General features: G+C 44.3%; 1 protein-coding gene across 2 annotated transcripts in view; it reads right to left on the bottom strand.

Annotated features, from left to right (window-relative positions):
* The window catches only part of TCOF1 (treacle ribosome biogenesis factor 1), a 55,356-nt gene that overhangs the window by 24,237 nt on the left and 14,137 nt on the right, over window positions 1-16,982 (bottom strand). For both annotated transcript variants that reach the window (XM_044454474.1, XM_044454473.1), the window contains exons 4-10: window positions 16,544-16,641; window positions 15,022-15,382; window positions 13,801-13,886; window positions 12,545-12,775; window positions 11,602-11,856; window positions 5,023-5,253; window positions 4,467-4,721 (exon numbers count right to left, since the gene is read on the bottom strand). In XM_044454474.1, the coding sequence (XP_044310409.1) occupies window positions 4,467-4,721; window positions 5,023-5,253; window positions 11,602-11,856; window positions 12,545-12,775; window positions 13,801-13,886; window positions 15,022-15,382; window positions 16,544-16,641 (1,517 nt within the window). The remainder of the gene's footprint in view (window positions 1-4,466; window positions 4,722-5,022; window positions 5,254-11,601; window positions 11,857-12,544; window positions 12,776-13,800; window positions 13,887-15,021; window positions 15,383-16,543; window positions 16,642-16,982) is intronic.

The raw sequence follows: 16,982 nt of genomic DNA, 5'->3' as shown, positions 1-16,982 counted from the left end.
TTCTCCAACTCTTTGTCCAGAAATGAAGCACTGAATTCAAAGTCAAGACCAAGCAGGTCTAAAGGTTGAAGTTTATAAATGTTTGCAGTTTCTCTGCAAGATCACCCGAACAGCCATTTGGGAAAGAAAGTTTAAGTAACCCTTACGCGAAAAACTCACACCCAATTATTCAGCACAAAGTTCTTATTCATTTAAGGCTACTTGCCCAATAATTGAATAATTCTTCATATGCGCCTAGATCAAAAGTGTAGGTTGGAAGTATTTAATTAGGAAAAAACACATTGCTAAAACAGCAACCAAAAATTAGTATGATACTGTCACAGCTATGTAGCAAACTTTCATTTAAGCAATGAAAGATGAACCTGGGAACTAAAGACCAGCTAGTCTGACATCAATCCATGGAAAAATTCTGGAGCAAATTATTTAAAAATCCATTTGCAAGCATCTTGAAGAAAATGCAGTGATTTATAGATGCCAGCATGGATTTATCAAAAATAAATCCTGTCAGACTAATTTAATCTCATTTTTTGACTGGGTAACCTCCCAAATAGAAAAGGGAATACCAAGGACATAATCTACCTAGACTTTAGCAAAGCTTTTGACATCCTGCCACACAACATTTTGATAAGCAAATTAGCAAAAACTGGACTAGATGGAAAAAACTATTAGGTGGATCCAAAATTGGCTGCTAAATCAGTCACAAAGAGTGCTCATCAATGGCACCTTCTCAAATTGGATGGAGGTAACTAGTGGGGTGCCACAGGGTTCAGTCTTGGACCCAATGCTCTTCAACATTTTTATTAACAATTTATATGAGGAAGTACAAGGAAAGATAATCAAATTTGCAGATGATACAAAACTGGGTGGAATAGCAAATACCCTAGAAGACAGAATGAAGATCTAAGATGATCTTGATAAACTTGAACACTAGGATGAAAGCAACAGAATGAAATTCAATAAGGACAAATGCCAAGTCCTCCACCTAGGAAAAAGAAACCAAATGCATCGATACCAGATGGGGAATATGTGGCTCAATAGAACTGAAAAAGATCTTGGAGTAATTGTGGACAATAGGCTAAGCATGAGCCAACAATGCAATGCAGATGGCAAAAGGGCAAATGTTATTTTGGGATGAATTAACAAAAGTATTACTTTGAAATCATTAGAAGTAGTAGTTCCTCTATACTCCTTACTAGTCAGACCTCACCTGGAATACTTTGTCCAGTTCTGGACACCAAGATTTAAGAAAGATGCAGGTAAATTAGAGAGGGTCCAGCGGAGGGCAACAAAAATGATCCAGGGTTTGGAAACACTGTCCTAAGAGGAGAGACTGAGAGAACTGGGCATGTTCAGCCTTGAGAAGAGAAGATTGAGAGGGGGACATGATAGCCTTCTGTAAGTACCTCAAAGGCTGTCACAAAGAGAAAGGTCTACTTCCCTACTATCCTGGACAAACCAATGAAAAATCAGCTGAATTGCATTATGGAAAGGAGTGCCTTCCCAACAAAGCCCCAGTTTCCCCAGAGTTTTAACTTACAGAATTTAACATGTACCTTCCCGCCCTATCCCACCTCAGTCCAGATGACATGTAGTCATTTTCAAAAAGATAAAGGAATTTGTGCTGCTTTGTGATTTAGGCAGGATAATAATTTTAAACTGTGTTCTGAAAGCAGCAGCTCTCCAATTCTACTTCATAAAGCTCCAGTGTCTGCTTTCCTCTAACATAAGGCAAGAGGCTCACAGAACTGCCTTTTCCCTGAGCATCTAGGAATAGCCCCATGCAAGGAGGTTGTTCAGGGCACTGCTGGGAACCTTTGATGAGAAGTTCAAGCCAACAACTTGTTCAAGGTCATGCTTGTTTGCTTCCCTATCTCAGAGGAAATATGCAAACACCTTGCCAGCTGAATAAATATCCAAAATCTTAAAATTCAATTAAGACACCATGCTCATTTTAATTGTGCCAATTCACTTCCTTTCCCCACCCAAATGGAATGAAGCAAACTCCAGTTTTCAGTGTTTGTTTGGAACTTGTTTATAGAGGTAGAGAACTAACCAAAGTTCCCAAAAGTACTTCCTCCTACGAATAAAATTAATTTTTATGAAGGCAGTGTGGATTATGGATTTGAACACACACTGCAGTGTCAAAAGAAGCTCAATACCTATTACAAACTAATTTGCAAAAGCCTGCTTGGTCTCCTGGCAGAATCCTGGAGGACACTCATGCCCACGCTGGATCTCTTATGTCCTGCCCATTAGCGGCCACAAGCACCTTTGCCATCGCAATTGAGACTTGGCACTTCTGGGCAATCCAAAACAGGTAGAAATGCTCATTCAAATGCAATGCAGCAGTACTACATCTCTGGAAGGAGGCGGGTTGGCAGAGCTTGCATAAAGAAGCTCGGCTGATGCGCGTCCTTGCAGGAATCAGTGTTTTCCCTCATTTTGGGGCATCCCCAAGGAAACTTCCTTTGCGTAAGCAGCAGACCCTGCTTGCATGACAAAATTGGTGGGCGCTGTATCTTGAGGAAGGGAATTGGTGAGAAGAAAGGAACCTGCAGAGGAGTAAGTGCCTAGTTGGATTCTGCCCATAAATGTACCTGCAGAGACTCTGCAGTACCTTCCATTAGTATTTTATGGCCAATGCAAACCATTTTGCTTTGCTGGAGCGTCAAAGTAAAACAAAGTGTTATTGGTCTTGCAATCATAGATGTAATACTTGTTTTGAAATCTGCCCAGAGAATATTGGCTAGTGGGAAGATTAAGCATAAAGTATAATAAAAGTTGCAGTGTATTCTTCCAAGTCTTGAATTTTAAAAGGTGTTAAAGGTGGCAATACGACATCTGATTGATCTCTGGTAGAATTCCAGGTACGTAACTTCACTTGGCTAAATAGTCAAGTGTGCAGAGTGCTTGGCTCAAAAGAACATTATTGCAGTGCTGAACGGAACAGAGGCATCAGCCTTCCCACCTGCACCTGGGACAGTGTGGTTTGCCCAGGGCAGAACCCGCTACTTCCCTGCCCCCGGGACTATCAGCACGGCTGAGTCAAAGCAACTGCCCAACTCATGTTAACACTAACAGGAATTTTTGCCCCTGCAGCTGCTTGCAGGAAACGTCTTCAAGAACCCTCTCCATATCCACTACCAGTAAATGGGAGATCTTTGGAACTGCGGCCAATTTTCAGCTTCGGTTACAGCTCATCATGCTGCGACTGGAGGGGAGGAAAGAGAAGAGAGAGCTGCAGAACCCTCACTTTTATGGCATTTGGAATCCAAGAATCCTTGATACCCGCCTCTTCTTTTTAGGTCCCATGATTTGCAAAAGTGAACTAACCATCATTCTGGATCTGCTGATCATTTTAGCCACACCAGAAGGTTTGTTTTCCGGGGAGGTGGGGGGGGGATGAGTCTTATCTAGTCTAATACAAACTGCTGCCTTTCTTTTTCATCTCCACATACTCCCTCCATGCTTTTCATTTGTAAGACATTCCATTTAGGAAGAGAATCCATACTTAAAATGTTCAGAGCAGGAAGTAACAGTTAAATCAAGGGCACAGATAAGTGACTTGTTTCACACATAACGACAACCAATTTAAAACAATGATGGGTTGCCAGGAATGTGCTGCCTGTCACTTACCCACCTCTTCTGTTTTACAGTACAAACCACAATCAGATCCTTTGTAGGCTCTATAATGTGGTATGTGAACTCACACAACTGGGCTGTTGAGCAGGTAAGGAGCTCATTAGTTAAGCCATGATTTGCTGCTGGGGCAGCTGCTCAGTTGTTAAGCTCAGTATAGCAGTCCAGCTTTATGCATTACATCACACAACCTATGGAGGAACCAAACGGGGTTGTGCAGTAAAGCAAAAGTGGTGGGCATGTGATAGGCAGGGCACCAACATGTCACGAAAAGCTCATTGGTTTTTAAAAGATGGGTTGTCGTTATGTGAAAGTGGTTTCCTATAGGGGAGGGAAACTTCCCTTCTAGAAAATTACCATGATCAACATGTCAAACAAGAGCAATATTGATAGGCAAATGCCTTTGAAGTTTCCTGAAATTTCCCCGGGGAATGCCAGGTTCATCCCAAGGGGGAAACAGGTAGGCTAGAGATCTGGGATGCGGAGCAAAACAATCCCGTTTGCAAAGTGCAGGGTGTTTGACAATCCAAATATTTTCAGCTTTTAAACAAAGGTGTTAGAGCCTTTTTCTGGTGTTAAAAGACAAGCAGTAGAAAAGCAAACTAATGTAACTTTATGCAGCTGATCTAAGCATCTAACTGTCCACTGATTAGCCACATGCTGAAAGAGGTGCAAAAGAGGCAGTGCAAAAAATGGATGGGGAAAGCAGCCACATTCCACAAGGCTGGGATTTTAAGTATAAAAAATGCACAATCCTGAAAACTTGAGCACACGTGAAAGGAAAAGCAGCCGAGTCCCCTTATTCCATAGGAGCAATAATTTCTAACCTTCTGGCTCACTGGGATGGGGGGAGGCTCCTCCTCGCTCTCAGACGACGACTCGCTGCTCTCCTCGCTCTCTGCTTTCTTTGCACTCCCAGCAGCCTTTGCAGGTGGCGGCACTTTCGCCAAGGTGGCCACAGGTGGCTTTGGCGTTGCCTTCACTGGAGCTGGAGTAGAGGCTGCCTTGTCTGCCAGTGCACTGGATGGAGTGCTTTTCACCGATGCCACAGAGGCCTTCGGAGTTTTCCCAGCTGACTGAGCCTATTGTTAAGGTTAAAAGAACAGTATGGACAAACTTGCTCAAGTGCTTTGCCATTTTAAACACCCCAACGGCACAGATCAGATTCAGGAGGGAGGAGGCAATCAGGGGCTGGTAGCCCTGCAATCGCCTGCCTGCATACACAGGTGCTGCCATGCATGTTGGTTATTTTAAGTTCGAAGTTCCCAAAGGGTGGTCTGGAGGAGGGCGCCTGTGATGCTGGGATGCAGCCCATTTTCAAAATAGGGTCCCCAAGACCCAAGCCTCCCAACACCTCCCGCTGTCAACCTCGGGGCAACTCACCTGTGGTGCCGAGGGGGGCTCCTCATCCTCGCTGTCCGATGAGCCACTGGTGTCCGAGCTGTCTGTTGGCTCTGCGGGTCTCACTGCATTGCCAGGGGCTGCTTTGGCTTGGCTCCCCACTGGCTTTGCTGGAGAGGCCTGTACCACATTTCCTCTGGAAGGTACAGGAGCAGCTGGCAATCTTTTTGCCAACGCTGCATTCACCTGGGCACCTGGAACAGCAGCTTTTACCTAGAAGGAAGGACACAGAAGAGGCAGCATTAGCACATGCCCACCTGCAGAGCCGACAAGTTCTTCAGGTATAGATACCCCAATTTTAAAAGCTGCACAGGCTCAAAGGCTTCAAGCACCTGAAAGGCAACTTTGTCAGTTCCTTTAGCGGTTTGGAAGACTTGCAGTTATACTGTCAACCTTGCAACTGCGTGTTTGGCCATCAAGACCCGGGTCTTGCCAGGAAGGTTCCTTTGCTTAGCCATTGGACATGAAGATAACTGAGGGGCATCTCATGCCTGTGCTGACTAGAATAGCTTCAATTAAAGGAGGCTAACAGAAAGACATCAGTGCCACCCAGGGCCCTCCCCTGCAAATCTGAATATACCCCAAGGTGCTTCCCACTGACTCACAGACTCAAAGCAAGGGACCCTTGCAATGTGCAAACTTCCTCATGCCTTCAAGTGCAGGCAGGTGGGGGAGCAGAAAGGATACAGGTGCTCTAAAGCAATCCCGCATCCTTCAGTGCAAGGCACATCCTCAGACAGCCCTGCAAAGCAGCTGAGGAAGCATCTACATCTCGGAAGAGGCCAAGCCAGAGCCCCGCAGGGAGGTTTCTGCTCTCCTTCACTTAACTGCCTTCCATGCATTAACCAGCTGTCAGTACAGCATGCTTGTCATACAGGAGGGCTGCCTTGCAATGCTGCTGAAGCCCTGGGAGTCAGAGATGTGCTTTTGGGGCTGGGAATGCAAAGACTTTTGTACTCCCTTGGGAGTCTCTAGGTAGCTGGAGAGGTTTGGCTTTTCCCTTCAATAAAAGGCAGGCACAAGGCAAGTGCGAAGTAAAGATGTTGTTTTACTGTGGCAAAAAAGTTAAGCAAAAACAAGCCTATTGGTTGCTTCAAAACATTTTGTGGCTTCACAGCCTTGAGAAACTTGTGTACACACAGCAGCAACAATACCAGTTAAACCTATTTCAGGTCCAGGTTGTAGTACAACAAATTGTCCAAATATCTAAGAGTACCTCTCCCTTTGTCTGGGTGTGCATGTGTGTGCATGAGACAGAAAGATCATTGGTTACAAGGATTGCAATCCTTCATCCTTGCTGATTTTCCAACTCACTTACATCTGATCTAGAACTACAGAAAGTTTCTAGTGCCTTTATTTGTTGCTGCCAAAATTTCCATAACTCAGCTGCAGAAAGATTCTCCAACCACCCACAGCAAAACTGTAGTTTCTAAGAAGTGTGGGAGCTTCTTAGAAATTGACACTTCGAATTATATTGCCTGGACTGGTGAGCTTTTTTTAAAAAAAGAAGAATACCTATTACAAACTAATTTGCAAAAGCCTGCTTGGTCTCCTGGCAGAATCCTGGAGGACACTCATGCCCACGCTGGATCTCTTATGTCCTGCCCATTAGCGGCCACAAGCACCTTTGCCATCGCAATTGAGACTTGGCACTTCTGGGCAATCCAAAACAGGTAGAAATGCTCATTCAAATGCAATGCAGCAGTACTACATCTCTGGAAGGAGGCGGGTTGGCAGAGCTTGCATAAAGAAGCTCGGCTGATGCGCGTCCTTGCAGGAATCAGTGTTTTCCCTCATTTTGGGGCATCCCTTCCTTTGCATAAGCAGCAGACCCTGCCTGTATGACAAAATTGGTGGGCGCTGTATCTTGAGGAAGGGAATTGGTGAGGAGAAAGGAACCGGCAGAGGAGTAAGTGCCTAGTTGGATTCTGCCCATAAATGTACCTGCAGAGACTCTGCAGTACCTTCCATTAGTATTTTATGGCCAATGCAAACCATTTTGCTTTGCTGGAGCGTCAAAGTAAAACAAAGTGTTATTGGTCTTGCAATCATAGATGTAATACTTGTTTTGAAATCTGCCCAGAGAATATTGGCTAGTGGGAAGATTAAGCATAAAGTATAATAAAAGTTGCAGTGTATTCTTCCAAGTCTTGAATTTTAAAAGGTGTTAAAGGTGGCAATACGACATCTGATTGATCTCTGGTAGAATTACAGGTACGTAACTTCACTTGGCTAAATATTCAAGTGTGCCCAGTGCTTGGCTCAAAAGAACATTACTGCAGTGCTGAACGGAACAGAGGCATCAGCCTTCCCACCTGTACCTGGGACATTGTGGCTTGCCAAGCTGTTAGCCCAGGGCAGAACCCGCTACTTCCCTGCCCCCGGGACTATCAGCACGGCTGAGTCAAAGCAACTGCCCAACTCATGTCAATACTAACAGGAATTTTTGCCCCTGCAGCTGTTTGCAGGAAACGTCTTCAAGAACCCTTTCCATATCCACTACCAGTAAATGGGAGATCTTTGGAACTACAGCCAATTTTGAGCTTAGCTGCAGCTCATCATGCTGGAGGGAGGGGAGGGAAGGAAAAAGAAGTGAGATCTGCAGAACCTCATTTTAAAATAATTTTAATGCAAGAATCCTTGATACCCGTCTCTTCTTTTTGTTGTTAGTTGCGAAATCATGTCCGACCCATCGCAACCCCATTGACAACATTCCTCCAGGCCTCCCTGTCCTCCACCATCCCCCAGAGTCCACTTATGCTCAGGTCAGCTGCTTCAGTGACTCCATCTAGCCACCTCATCCTCTGCTGTCCCCTTCTTCTTTTGCCATCTATTGTTCCCAGCATTAGGCTCTTCTCCAGTGAGTCCTTCCTTCTCATTAGGTGGCCAAAGTATGATTTTCATCTTCAGTATCTGGCCTTCTAAAGAGCAGTCAGGGCTGATCTCCTCTAGGACTGACCGCAGTCCAAGGGACTCGCAGGAATCTTTTCCAGCACCACAATTCAAAGGCCTCAGTTCTTCAATACTCAGCCTCGCTTATGGTCCAGCTTTCACAGATATACATTGCAACTGGGAAAACCATAGCCTTGACTATACGCACTTTTGTTGGCAGGGTGATGTCTCTGCTTTTTATAGTATGCTGTCTAGATTTGCCATAGCTTTCCTCCCCAGGAGCAAGCGTCTTTTAATTTCTTGGCTGCAGTCCCCGTCTGCGGTGATCTTGGAGCCCAGGAAAATAAAATCTGTCACTGCCTCCATTTCTTCCCCATCTATTTGTCAGGAAGTGAGAGGACTGGATGCCATGATCTTAGTTTTCTTAATGTTGAGTTTCAGGCCAACTTTTGCGCTCTCCTCCTTCACCCGCATCAAGAGGCTTTTTAGTTCCTCTTCACTTTCTGCCATTAGAGTGGTATCATGTACATATCTGAGGTTGTTGATATTTCTCCAGGTAATCTTAATTCCAACTGGTGATTCATCTAGCCCTGCCTTTCTCATGATGTGCTCTGCATATAAGTTAAATAGGCAGGGCAACAATATACAGCCTTGCTGTACTCCTTTCCCAATTTTGAACCAATCAGTGGTTCCGTGTCCAGTTCTCACTGTTGCTTCTTGACCCGCATATAGGTTTCTCAAGAGACAAATAAGATGGTCTGGTACTCCCATCTCTTTAAGAACTTGCCACAATTTGTTGTGATCCACACAATCAAAGGCTTTAGCATAGTCAATGAAGCAGAAGTAGATGTTTTTCTGGAACTCCCTAGCTTTCTCCATGATCCAGCGTATGTTGGCAATTTGATCTCCAGTTCCTCTCCCTCTTCGAAATCCTGTGTGTACTTCTGGTAGTTCTCGGTCCACATACTGCTGCAGCCTAGCTTGTAGAATTTTGAGCATAACTTTGCTAGCATGTGAAATGAGTGCAATGGTGCGGTAGTTTGAACATTCTTTGGCATTGCCCTTCTTTGGGATCGGAATGTAAACTGACCTTTTCCAATCCTGTGGCCACTGTTGAGTTTTCCAAATTTGCTGGCATATTGAGTGTAGTACTTTTACTGCATCATCTTTGAGGATTTTGAATAGCTCAGCTGGAATACTGTCACCTCCACTAGCTTTGTTGTTGCTCAGACTTCCTAAGACCTATTTGACTTCACATTCCAGGATGTCTGGCTGGAGGTCAGTGACCACCCCATCGTGGTTATCAGGGATGTTAAGCTCTTTCTTGTACACTTCCTCTGTGTAATCTTGCCACCTCTTCTTAATCTCTTCTGCCTCTGTTAGGTCCCTGCCATTTTGGTCCTTTATCATGCCCATTTTGCATGAAACATTCCCTTCATGTCTCCAATTTTCTTGAAGAGATCTCTGGTCCATCCTATTCTATTCTTTTCTTTTGTTTCTTTGCACTGTTCATTTAAGAAGGCATTCTTATCTCTTCTAACTGTTCTCTGGAATTCTGCATTCAATTGGGTGTATCTTTCTGTTTCTCCCTTGCCTTTCGCTTCACTTCTTTCCTCAGCTATTTGTAAAGCTTCTTCAGACAGCCATTTTGCTTTCTTGTATTTCTTTTTCTTTGGGATGGTTTTAGTTGCTGCCTCTTGTACAATTTTGCAAACCTCCGTCCATAGTTCCTCAGGCACTCTATCAGATCTAACTCCTTAAATCTATTTGTCACCTCTACTGTATATTCATCAGGGATATGATTTAGGTCATACCTGAGTGGCCTAGTGTTTTTCCCTACTTTCTTCAATTTAAGCCTAAATTTTGCAACAAGAAGCTCATGATCTGAGCCACAGTCAGCTCCTGGTCTAGTTTTTACTGACTGCATAGAGCTTCTCCATCTTTGGCTCCAGAGCACATAGTCAATCTGATTTCTGTGTTGACTGTCTGGTGATGTCCATGTGTAGAGTTGTCTCTTGGATTGTTGGAAAGAGTGTTTGTTATGGCCAGAGTGTTCTCTTGAAAAAAAATTCTACCAGCCTTTGCCCTGCTTCATTTTGTACTCCAAGGCTAAACGTGCCTGTTATTCTGGTTATCTTTTAGCTTCCTACTTTAGCATTCCAGTCCCCCATGATGATAAGGACATCATTTTTGGTGTTAATTCTAGAAGGTGTTGTAGGTCTTCATAGAACTGGTCAGCTTCAACCTCTTCAGCACCAGTGGTTGGGGCATAGACTTGATGTTAAATGGTTTGTCTTGGATTCGAACTGAGATCATTCTGTCATTTTGGAGATTGTATCCCAGTACTGCTTTTCCAACTCTTTTATTGACTATGAAGGCTACTCCATTTCTTCTGAGGGATTCTTGCCCGCAGTTGTATACCTGATGGTCATCTGAATTATATTCACCCATTTCTGTCCATTTTAGTTCACTGATTCCTAAGATGTCAATGTTCACTCTTGTCATCTCTTGTTTGACCACATCCAGCCTGCCTTGATTCATGGATCTTACATTCCAGGTTCCTATGGAGTACAGATCTTTGCAGCTTCGGACTGTCCTTTCACCACCAGATACATCTGCAACTGAGTGTTCTTTTGGCTTTGACCCAGTCGCTTCATTCTTTCTGGCACTACTAGTACTAGCCCTCTGCTCTTCCCCAGTAGCTCACTGGACACCTTCCGACCTGAGGGGCTCATCTTCCGGCGTCATATCTTTTTGCCTTTTGGTACTGTCCATGGGGTTTTCATGGCAAAGATACTGGAGTGGGTTGCCATTTCCTTCTCCAGTGGATCACGTTTTGTCAGAGTTCTCTGCTATGACCTGTCCGTCTTGGGTGGCCCTGCACAGCATAGCTCATAGCTTCATTGAGCTATGCAAGCCCCTTCGCCACGACAAGGCAGTGATCCATGAAGGGGCTCTTCTTTTTAGGTCCCATGATTTGCAAAAGTGAACTAACCATCATTCTGGATCTGCTGATCATTTTAACTACACCAGGTGGTTTGTTTTCCGGGGGTGAGGGGGGGTGGGGAGTCTTATCTAGTCTAATACAAGCTGCTGCCTTTCTTTTTCATCTCCACATACTCCCTCCATGCTTTTTGTTAGACATTCCATTTAGGAGGAGAATCCATACTTGAAACGTTCAGAGCAGGAAGTGACAGTTAAAATCAAGGACACACCATCAGGGAAGACAATGTAAAACCCTAACCATGAGGTAGCTACCTGTGAACTACAATCACGGGCAATTCAAACTCTATACCAATCTTCTTTGTGGATTTTTTATTACGATTCTGGTCACATTAATTACTGCAAGGAGTTAAGAAAGAAAAATGTAATCTACTAAAGATCACATTTTCAAAGCCTGGCACAGCTTTGAAAAATATTCACAATCCAGAACTCATGAACATGAGTTCAGAAAGCAAAGGCTGTGTTCGGACAATCTGGGAAAGAGAAGGGAACATGATGGCTCCTTTCCCTCGCACATTTACTGGTCACAAGTTAGTGTGTCTGTATAACATGTGCATGGCCAGAGCTGATTTTAAATACAGAAGATGCATGATCATGTAATCCTCAGCACACATGAAAGGAAAAGCAACCGAGTCCCCTTATTCCATAGGAGCAATAATTTCTAACCTTCTGGCTCACTGGGATGGGGGAAGGCTCCTCCTCGCTCTCAGACGACGACTCGCTGCTCTCCTCACTCTCTGCTTTCTTTGCACTCCCAGCAGCCTTTGCAGGTGGTGGCACTTTCGCCAAGGTGGCCACAGGCGACTTTGGCGTTGCCTTCACTGGAGCTGGAGTAGAGGCTGCCTTGTCTGCCGGTGCACTGGATGGAGTGCTTTTCACCGATGCCACAGAGGCCTTCGGAGTTTTCCCAGCTGACTGAGCCTATTGTTAAGGTTAAAAGAACAGTATGGACAAACTTGCTCAAGTGCTTTGCCATTTTAAACACCCCAACGGCACAGATCAGATTCAGGGGGGAGGAGGCAATCAGGGGCTGGTAGCCCTGCAATGGCCTGCCTGCACACCCCAGGTGCTGAGCAGCAGGGCAGGAGGAGCTCTTGTGCCCATCCTGCTTGAGGGATCCTGTGGCCACCTGGTATTGCCACCATGCGTACCGAGTGCCTGGGCCTGGGCCTGATCCTGCATGGCTTTTCTTGTGTTCACAGACAGAACTTTCAAGACCAAATCATTTGTGTGGGGACTATAGGAAATGTGCACTGCGAGCCTATTCCCTAACTGTGGTGTAGCTGGGCTTTTAGGCTAGGCTTCCTTGAAGCAAGCAATACAATAAAACACCTTTGAGAACACTTCACATACATTTCCAAATACTTCACAACCTAAGAACATAAAAATTAAATTGTGTGTGACAGTTGAAACTACCACTAAACAAACTACAGAATGACAGGACTTAAGATTAGAGCACCATGCATGTTGGTTATTTTACATTAGAAGTTCCCAAAGGGTGGTCTGGAGCAGGGCACCTGTGATGCTGGGATGCAGCCCATTTTCAAAACAGGGTCCCCAAGACCCAAGCCTCCCAACACCTCCCGCTGTCAACCTCGGGGCAACTCACCTGTGGTGCCGAGGGGGGCTCCTCATCCTCGCTGTCCGATGAGCCGCTGGTGTCCGAGCTGTCTGTTGGCTCTGCGGGTCTCACTGCATTGCCAGGGGCTGCTCTGGCTTGGCTCCCCGCTGGCTTTGCTGGAGAGGCCTGTACCACATTTCCTCTGGAAGGTACAGGAGCAGCTGGCAATCTTTTTGCCAACGCTGCATTCACCTGGGCACCTGGAACAGCAGCTTTTACCTAGAAGGAAGGACAGTTAAGCAAACGTTGGTACAGCATTCTTGTCACATAGGAGTGCTATCTTTTAATGCTTCTGAAGTCCTGGAAGTCAGAGACTTACTTTTGGGGCAGAGACTAGGAATAGAAAGTGTGTGCTATTGCACTCCTTTAGGAGTCTCTGGCTAGAGAGGTTTGGCTTTTCCCTACAACAGAAGGTGTGTCTAAAGTAATCCGCTTGTTGTGCAAAGCAAAAATGTAGTTTTATTGTGGCACAAAAGTTAAGTAAGCAAAAACAAGCTGATTGGTTGCTCCAAAATATTTTGCACCTTCACAGCCTTGGGAATCTTGTGTATATCAAGTAGAAACAATGCCAATTAAATCAATTTTAATTCTAGGCTGTAACACGACAAACTGTGGAAAAATCAAAGGGTGCATGCATGTGTGAATGCTTCCCACAAGGCACTGCATAAGTGCAAGCCCATGAAACTGTACAGTCTCAACTCAAGAATGAGTCTTCTTTCCCATAAGCAAAGTGCCCAGTCAATCGAGTTTTCTTGCACAATGAAAGTTAATGCCTTTAAGCTGATGAGGTTGTACTGGAAGGCCTCTTCCCCAGTGCTGAAGCTTTTATCAGGCTGCAAGACTGCAATACAGTGACACAATGGCACTAGTTGCATTCAGTTGTAACCATCAGTCTGTGGCGGCCAGAGTGGTTTGGTAGGGCAGGAACTGTTCGCTAGGTGTTGCAACCCTGTGCCTCTGGGTAGTGCGCACTTTTGGCCTTTGGACCAGGAGCTTCACAGAAGTGCTTTCTCTGCTATATGCCTGCCATGTGTTTGGGCCTTCAGCCCCGGCAGGTACAAAGACAAGCCCAACCCTTAACCACCCTCCTCTAATTCCAAGCTGGAGAGAGAGAGAGGGCAGAAATAAGACAGAGAAGGTGAGGAGAGTCAGAAGGGAAAAGAAGGCTGGCTTGAACTTTGGGCCCTTCACATTTTAAAAGGTTACCCACTCCTGCCTTAGAGGAACTTTTAGGTAGAGTTTACCTGGGGTGTTGCTGCTTTTCTATCTTCATCTTCAGAGTCAGAATCATCACTCGTGTCCTCACTGCTGCTCTCTGCTTTCTGTGCAACTAAAGGACAGAGTAAAGGCATTTGCACTGAGGTCATTTAGCAAAGAGAACATTAAATGAAGCTTTAAAGTTGCCAAAATCAAGATGCTCAGAGTTCCAGGAGTTCTGTTTTTTGTTTTACCCTAGGAACTCCCATAATCCCACCTGTCCCTTGTCCCCTGCCCACATTCTCAATCACTTATGCAGGAGTAACTTCAATTAAAGTATTTGCAGACTGACAGGTGTGACTCGGTTGCTTGCTATTTAGCCCTGCAACAAGCTTATGCCACAAAAGGCATTAAACTATTGCATTTTTTTGTTACTGGAAAGCCTCTGTAGGCTTCAGTTAGCATGACCAGCACATGTGTGCCACATGCTTCAGATCTAGCAACCACATACTCAACATTATATTTTTCTACCTATGCTTTTCAGGCATATTTATTTAAGATATTTGTATGCGGTCCTTTGAGAGAGCCTCAGGATGGCTTACACAAATAAAATACCAATACATAATAGTATAACATAAATAACGTAACATATATGTCTAAGAATATTTCTTTAAGGTAGAATCAAGTTATTTTAGCAGTTTTGTGTTCTCAGAGCTGATAGCAATAACCAGAAACAAAATACTGAATTTTTTACATGCCATATTCCTAATATATAAAAAACCGTGTCCTCCCACCCAAGCTACTTGCAGTGTTGTTTTTCTGGGGATAAGATTGAGAAGAGAGAAAGAATTAAGAACTGTGCTGAGTTCTTTGAAAGAAAAAAAAGCAGGATATCAATATAATAAATAGAGCTACAAGCATCTGGACTGCCATCAAACTGGACAGCCTGAGACATTTTAGACAGCTCAATGCAATTGTTATGCTTTTAACCCTCACAGCTACTGAGCAATAGGCATGCTCACAATATTTAATGACAGGTGTGCCTGCTTGGAATCATTGTGCTCTGCTTGACATTCAGAGGAATTTAATTTCCTTTTATATTATTCACAGAAACAAAAACTGTGAATAATAATAAACAAGAGAGCCCATACTAGCAGGCTTCCATTACTGATTGGACAGGCTCACTGTAAGCTGAGAGCAAAAGCGTAGGTCCCGGAACCCAGAACAATTGCCTTCCAATGCACATCTCAAGCCAAGTGACTTCTTACCTTGCTTTGGAGGTGGAATTTTCCCCACAGCCACTGTTTCCTCCTCTTCCTCACTCTCTGATGAGCTGCTGCCACTTTCAGCATTCACAGTCTTCCTTGCAGCAGCTGCTTGTGCTGGACTCTGTCTTGCAGGAAAAGGAGCCTGGGGAGCAGGTCCCTGTTTATCTGAAGGGACTTTCTTGTGTCCAGCTTTTGCTGCACTTGGAGTTGGAATAGCAGCAACCTTATTGGGAGTTGCCTTGTTCTGCTGCTCTTTTGCCTGGACAGCCGCTACAGCCACCCCCTTTCCCGCAAAGGAATTTGTTTTCTGAGCAGCAAGTTGCAGCAAGTCCGTTTTGTTTACTGCCACAGGATTTTTCACCTAAAAGCGGGGAGGAGGGCAAATGAAGAGGTTATACTAGACTTTTCAAGTAATGTTTATGGTAACACTGCTGTGTGCATCATATATATGGCCTGTGTGCAGACCACCTACCTGCTCACACAGAACCTTCGATAAGCCCCTGACAACTAGCACCTTTGTATCTTTGGGTTTGGCAGAATAAGGCCTATTCAAAATAGGCATATGAATTTGTTCTCCAGCTCAGGACCAGCACTACCATTAGGCAGAATGAGACGGGCAGCTTAAGCACGAGGCATGAGGGTGCAGGGAGGACAGAGCCTGCTAAACTAAACTGCTATCCCTCAGGTGTAGAGGAGGATGCTGTTTGGTTAAGAAATGCTTCAAGTGCTACTCCCATGGCTTCTGTAAATCGAACTGCAGAACTAGCTTAGCATTTCGTCTTGCCAGTTTTTGAAACTTTTGTCTTGTTACCATTAAACTTTCTAGAATTCTGTGTTATGCTCTTGTATGTTCTTATATTCATGTGACTACTGCTTTAAAAAGTCAAAGTACCTTTTATAGAAAGCTCTCTCATTTTTTTGCTCAAAATTGAAAACATTTTCTGTTAATACCTGCCTTTCAGAACAGGTGCACCATTTGAGTAATTCTCACACACATTGGTTAAGACAAGTAACTTGCAGTTTGCTTAGCAATAACTTATTATAAATAATCTAATAGATGTTTGGAAGAGCAAATATTCTTTTATTCCCTGAGAAAGTACATTTTCCAATTGTCTTCAAAAGCATAGCAACCTGGTTCATGCATAACAATAACCTAGGATTCAGTATGGATTACCACTGAATTGAGGCTTGTTGTTAAATCCTAGGCTGTTATTACACGGACATTTTGCACTATGGCAACCCAGGAACTCATGGTTTGTAAACTGTGGGTAGTTCGTGCTTAACAACCCATACTTAAACCATAGTGCAGTTTTCACGAAGAACAGCAACCTATAATTCAACAACAACCCACAATTCAATGATTCCATCCTCAAGTGTACCCTGGCTTATTACACATGAAGCAAGTAATTGAATTTGCAGGAAAAGAATAAAGCCAGTTTTCATACTCATAGTAAACTACTCCAGTTATACAAACATTCACAATTCCTTCCAGGACAAGCAAGAATAAATAATGCCTGCTTACTGTCTTTCCGGTGACCGCTTCCTCTTCGGAAGACGAATCCTCATCCTCACTGCTACTCTCAGCCTTAGCCATAGAGCTGTTATTCACAGGCAGGTTAGCTGTAACACAGGTGAAGGGGGCGTGTAACATGTGGAAATTCACAGACTTTAGTTTCCCTTCATACGGGGACACTGACATCTTTCTGTCTTCAAAGACAGTGTGTGAAAGAATTTACAAAGTCTTCCAGTACCTCACAGATAAAACCTTCTCCCTGAGCAACTGGTTTACAGCAACCATTTTCATTTTAAGGCCCAAAACATAAATTAACCAACCCCCTCCTCACCCCACAACAAAAGAGTGTTGCAGTCTGGTGCTACAAAATGGAACTGCACAGGTGTTGTTCTATTTATTTTTTAATGTAAGACATTTATATCCTATTCTTCAGCTGGAAAGGATCCCA

Source organism: Varanus komodoensis, unplaced genomic scaffold (genome assembly GCF_004798865.1).
Source record: "Varanus komodoensis strain SLA01 unplaced genomic scaffold, ASM479886v1 scaffold7_3, whole genome shotgun sequence".
Lineage (NCBI taxonomy): Eukaryota > Metazoa > Chordata > Lepidosauria > Squamata > Varanidae > Varanus > Varanus komodoensis.
This window is presented reverse-complemented; position numbering and strand designations above follow the sequence as displayed.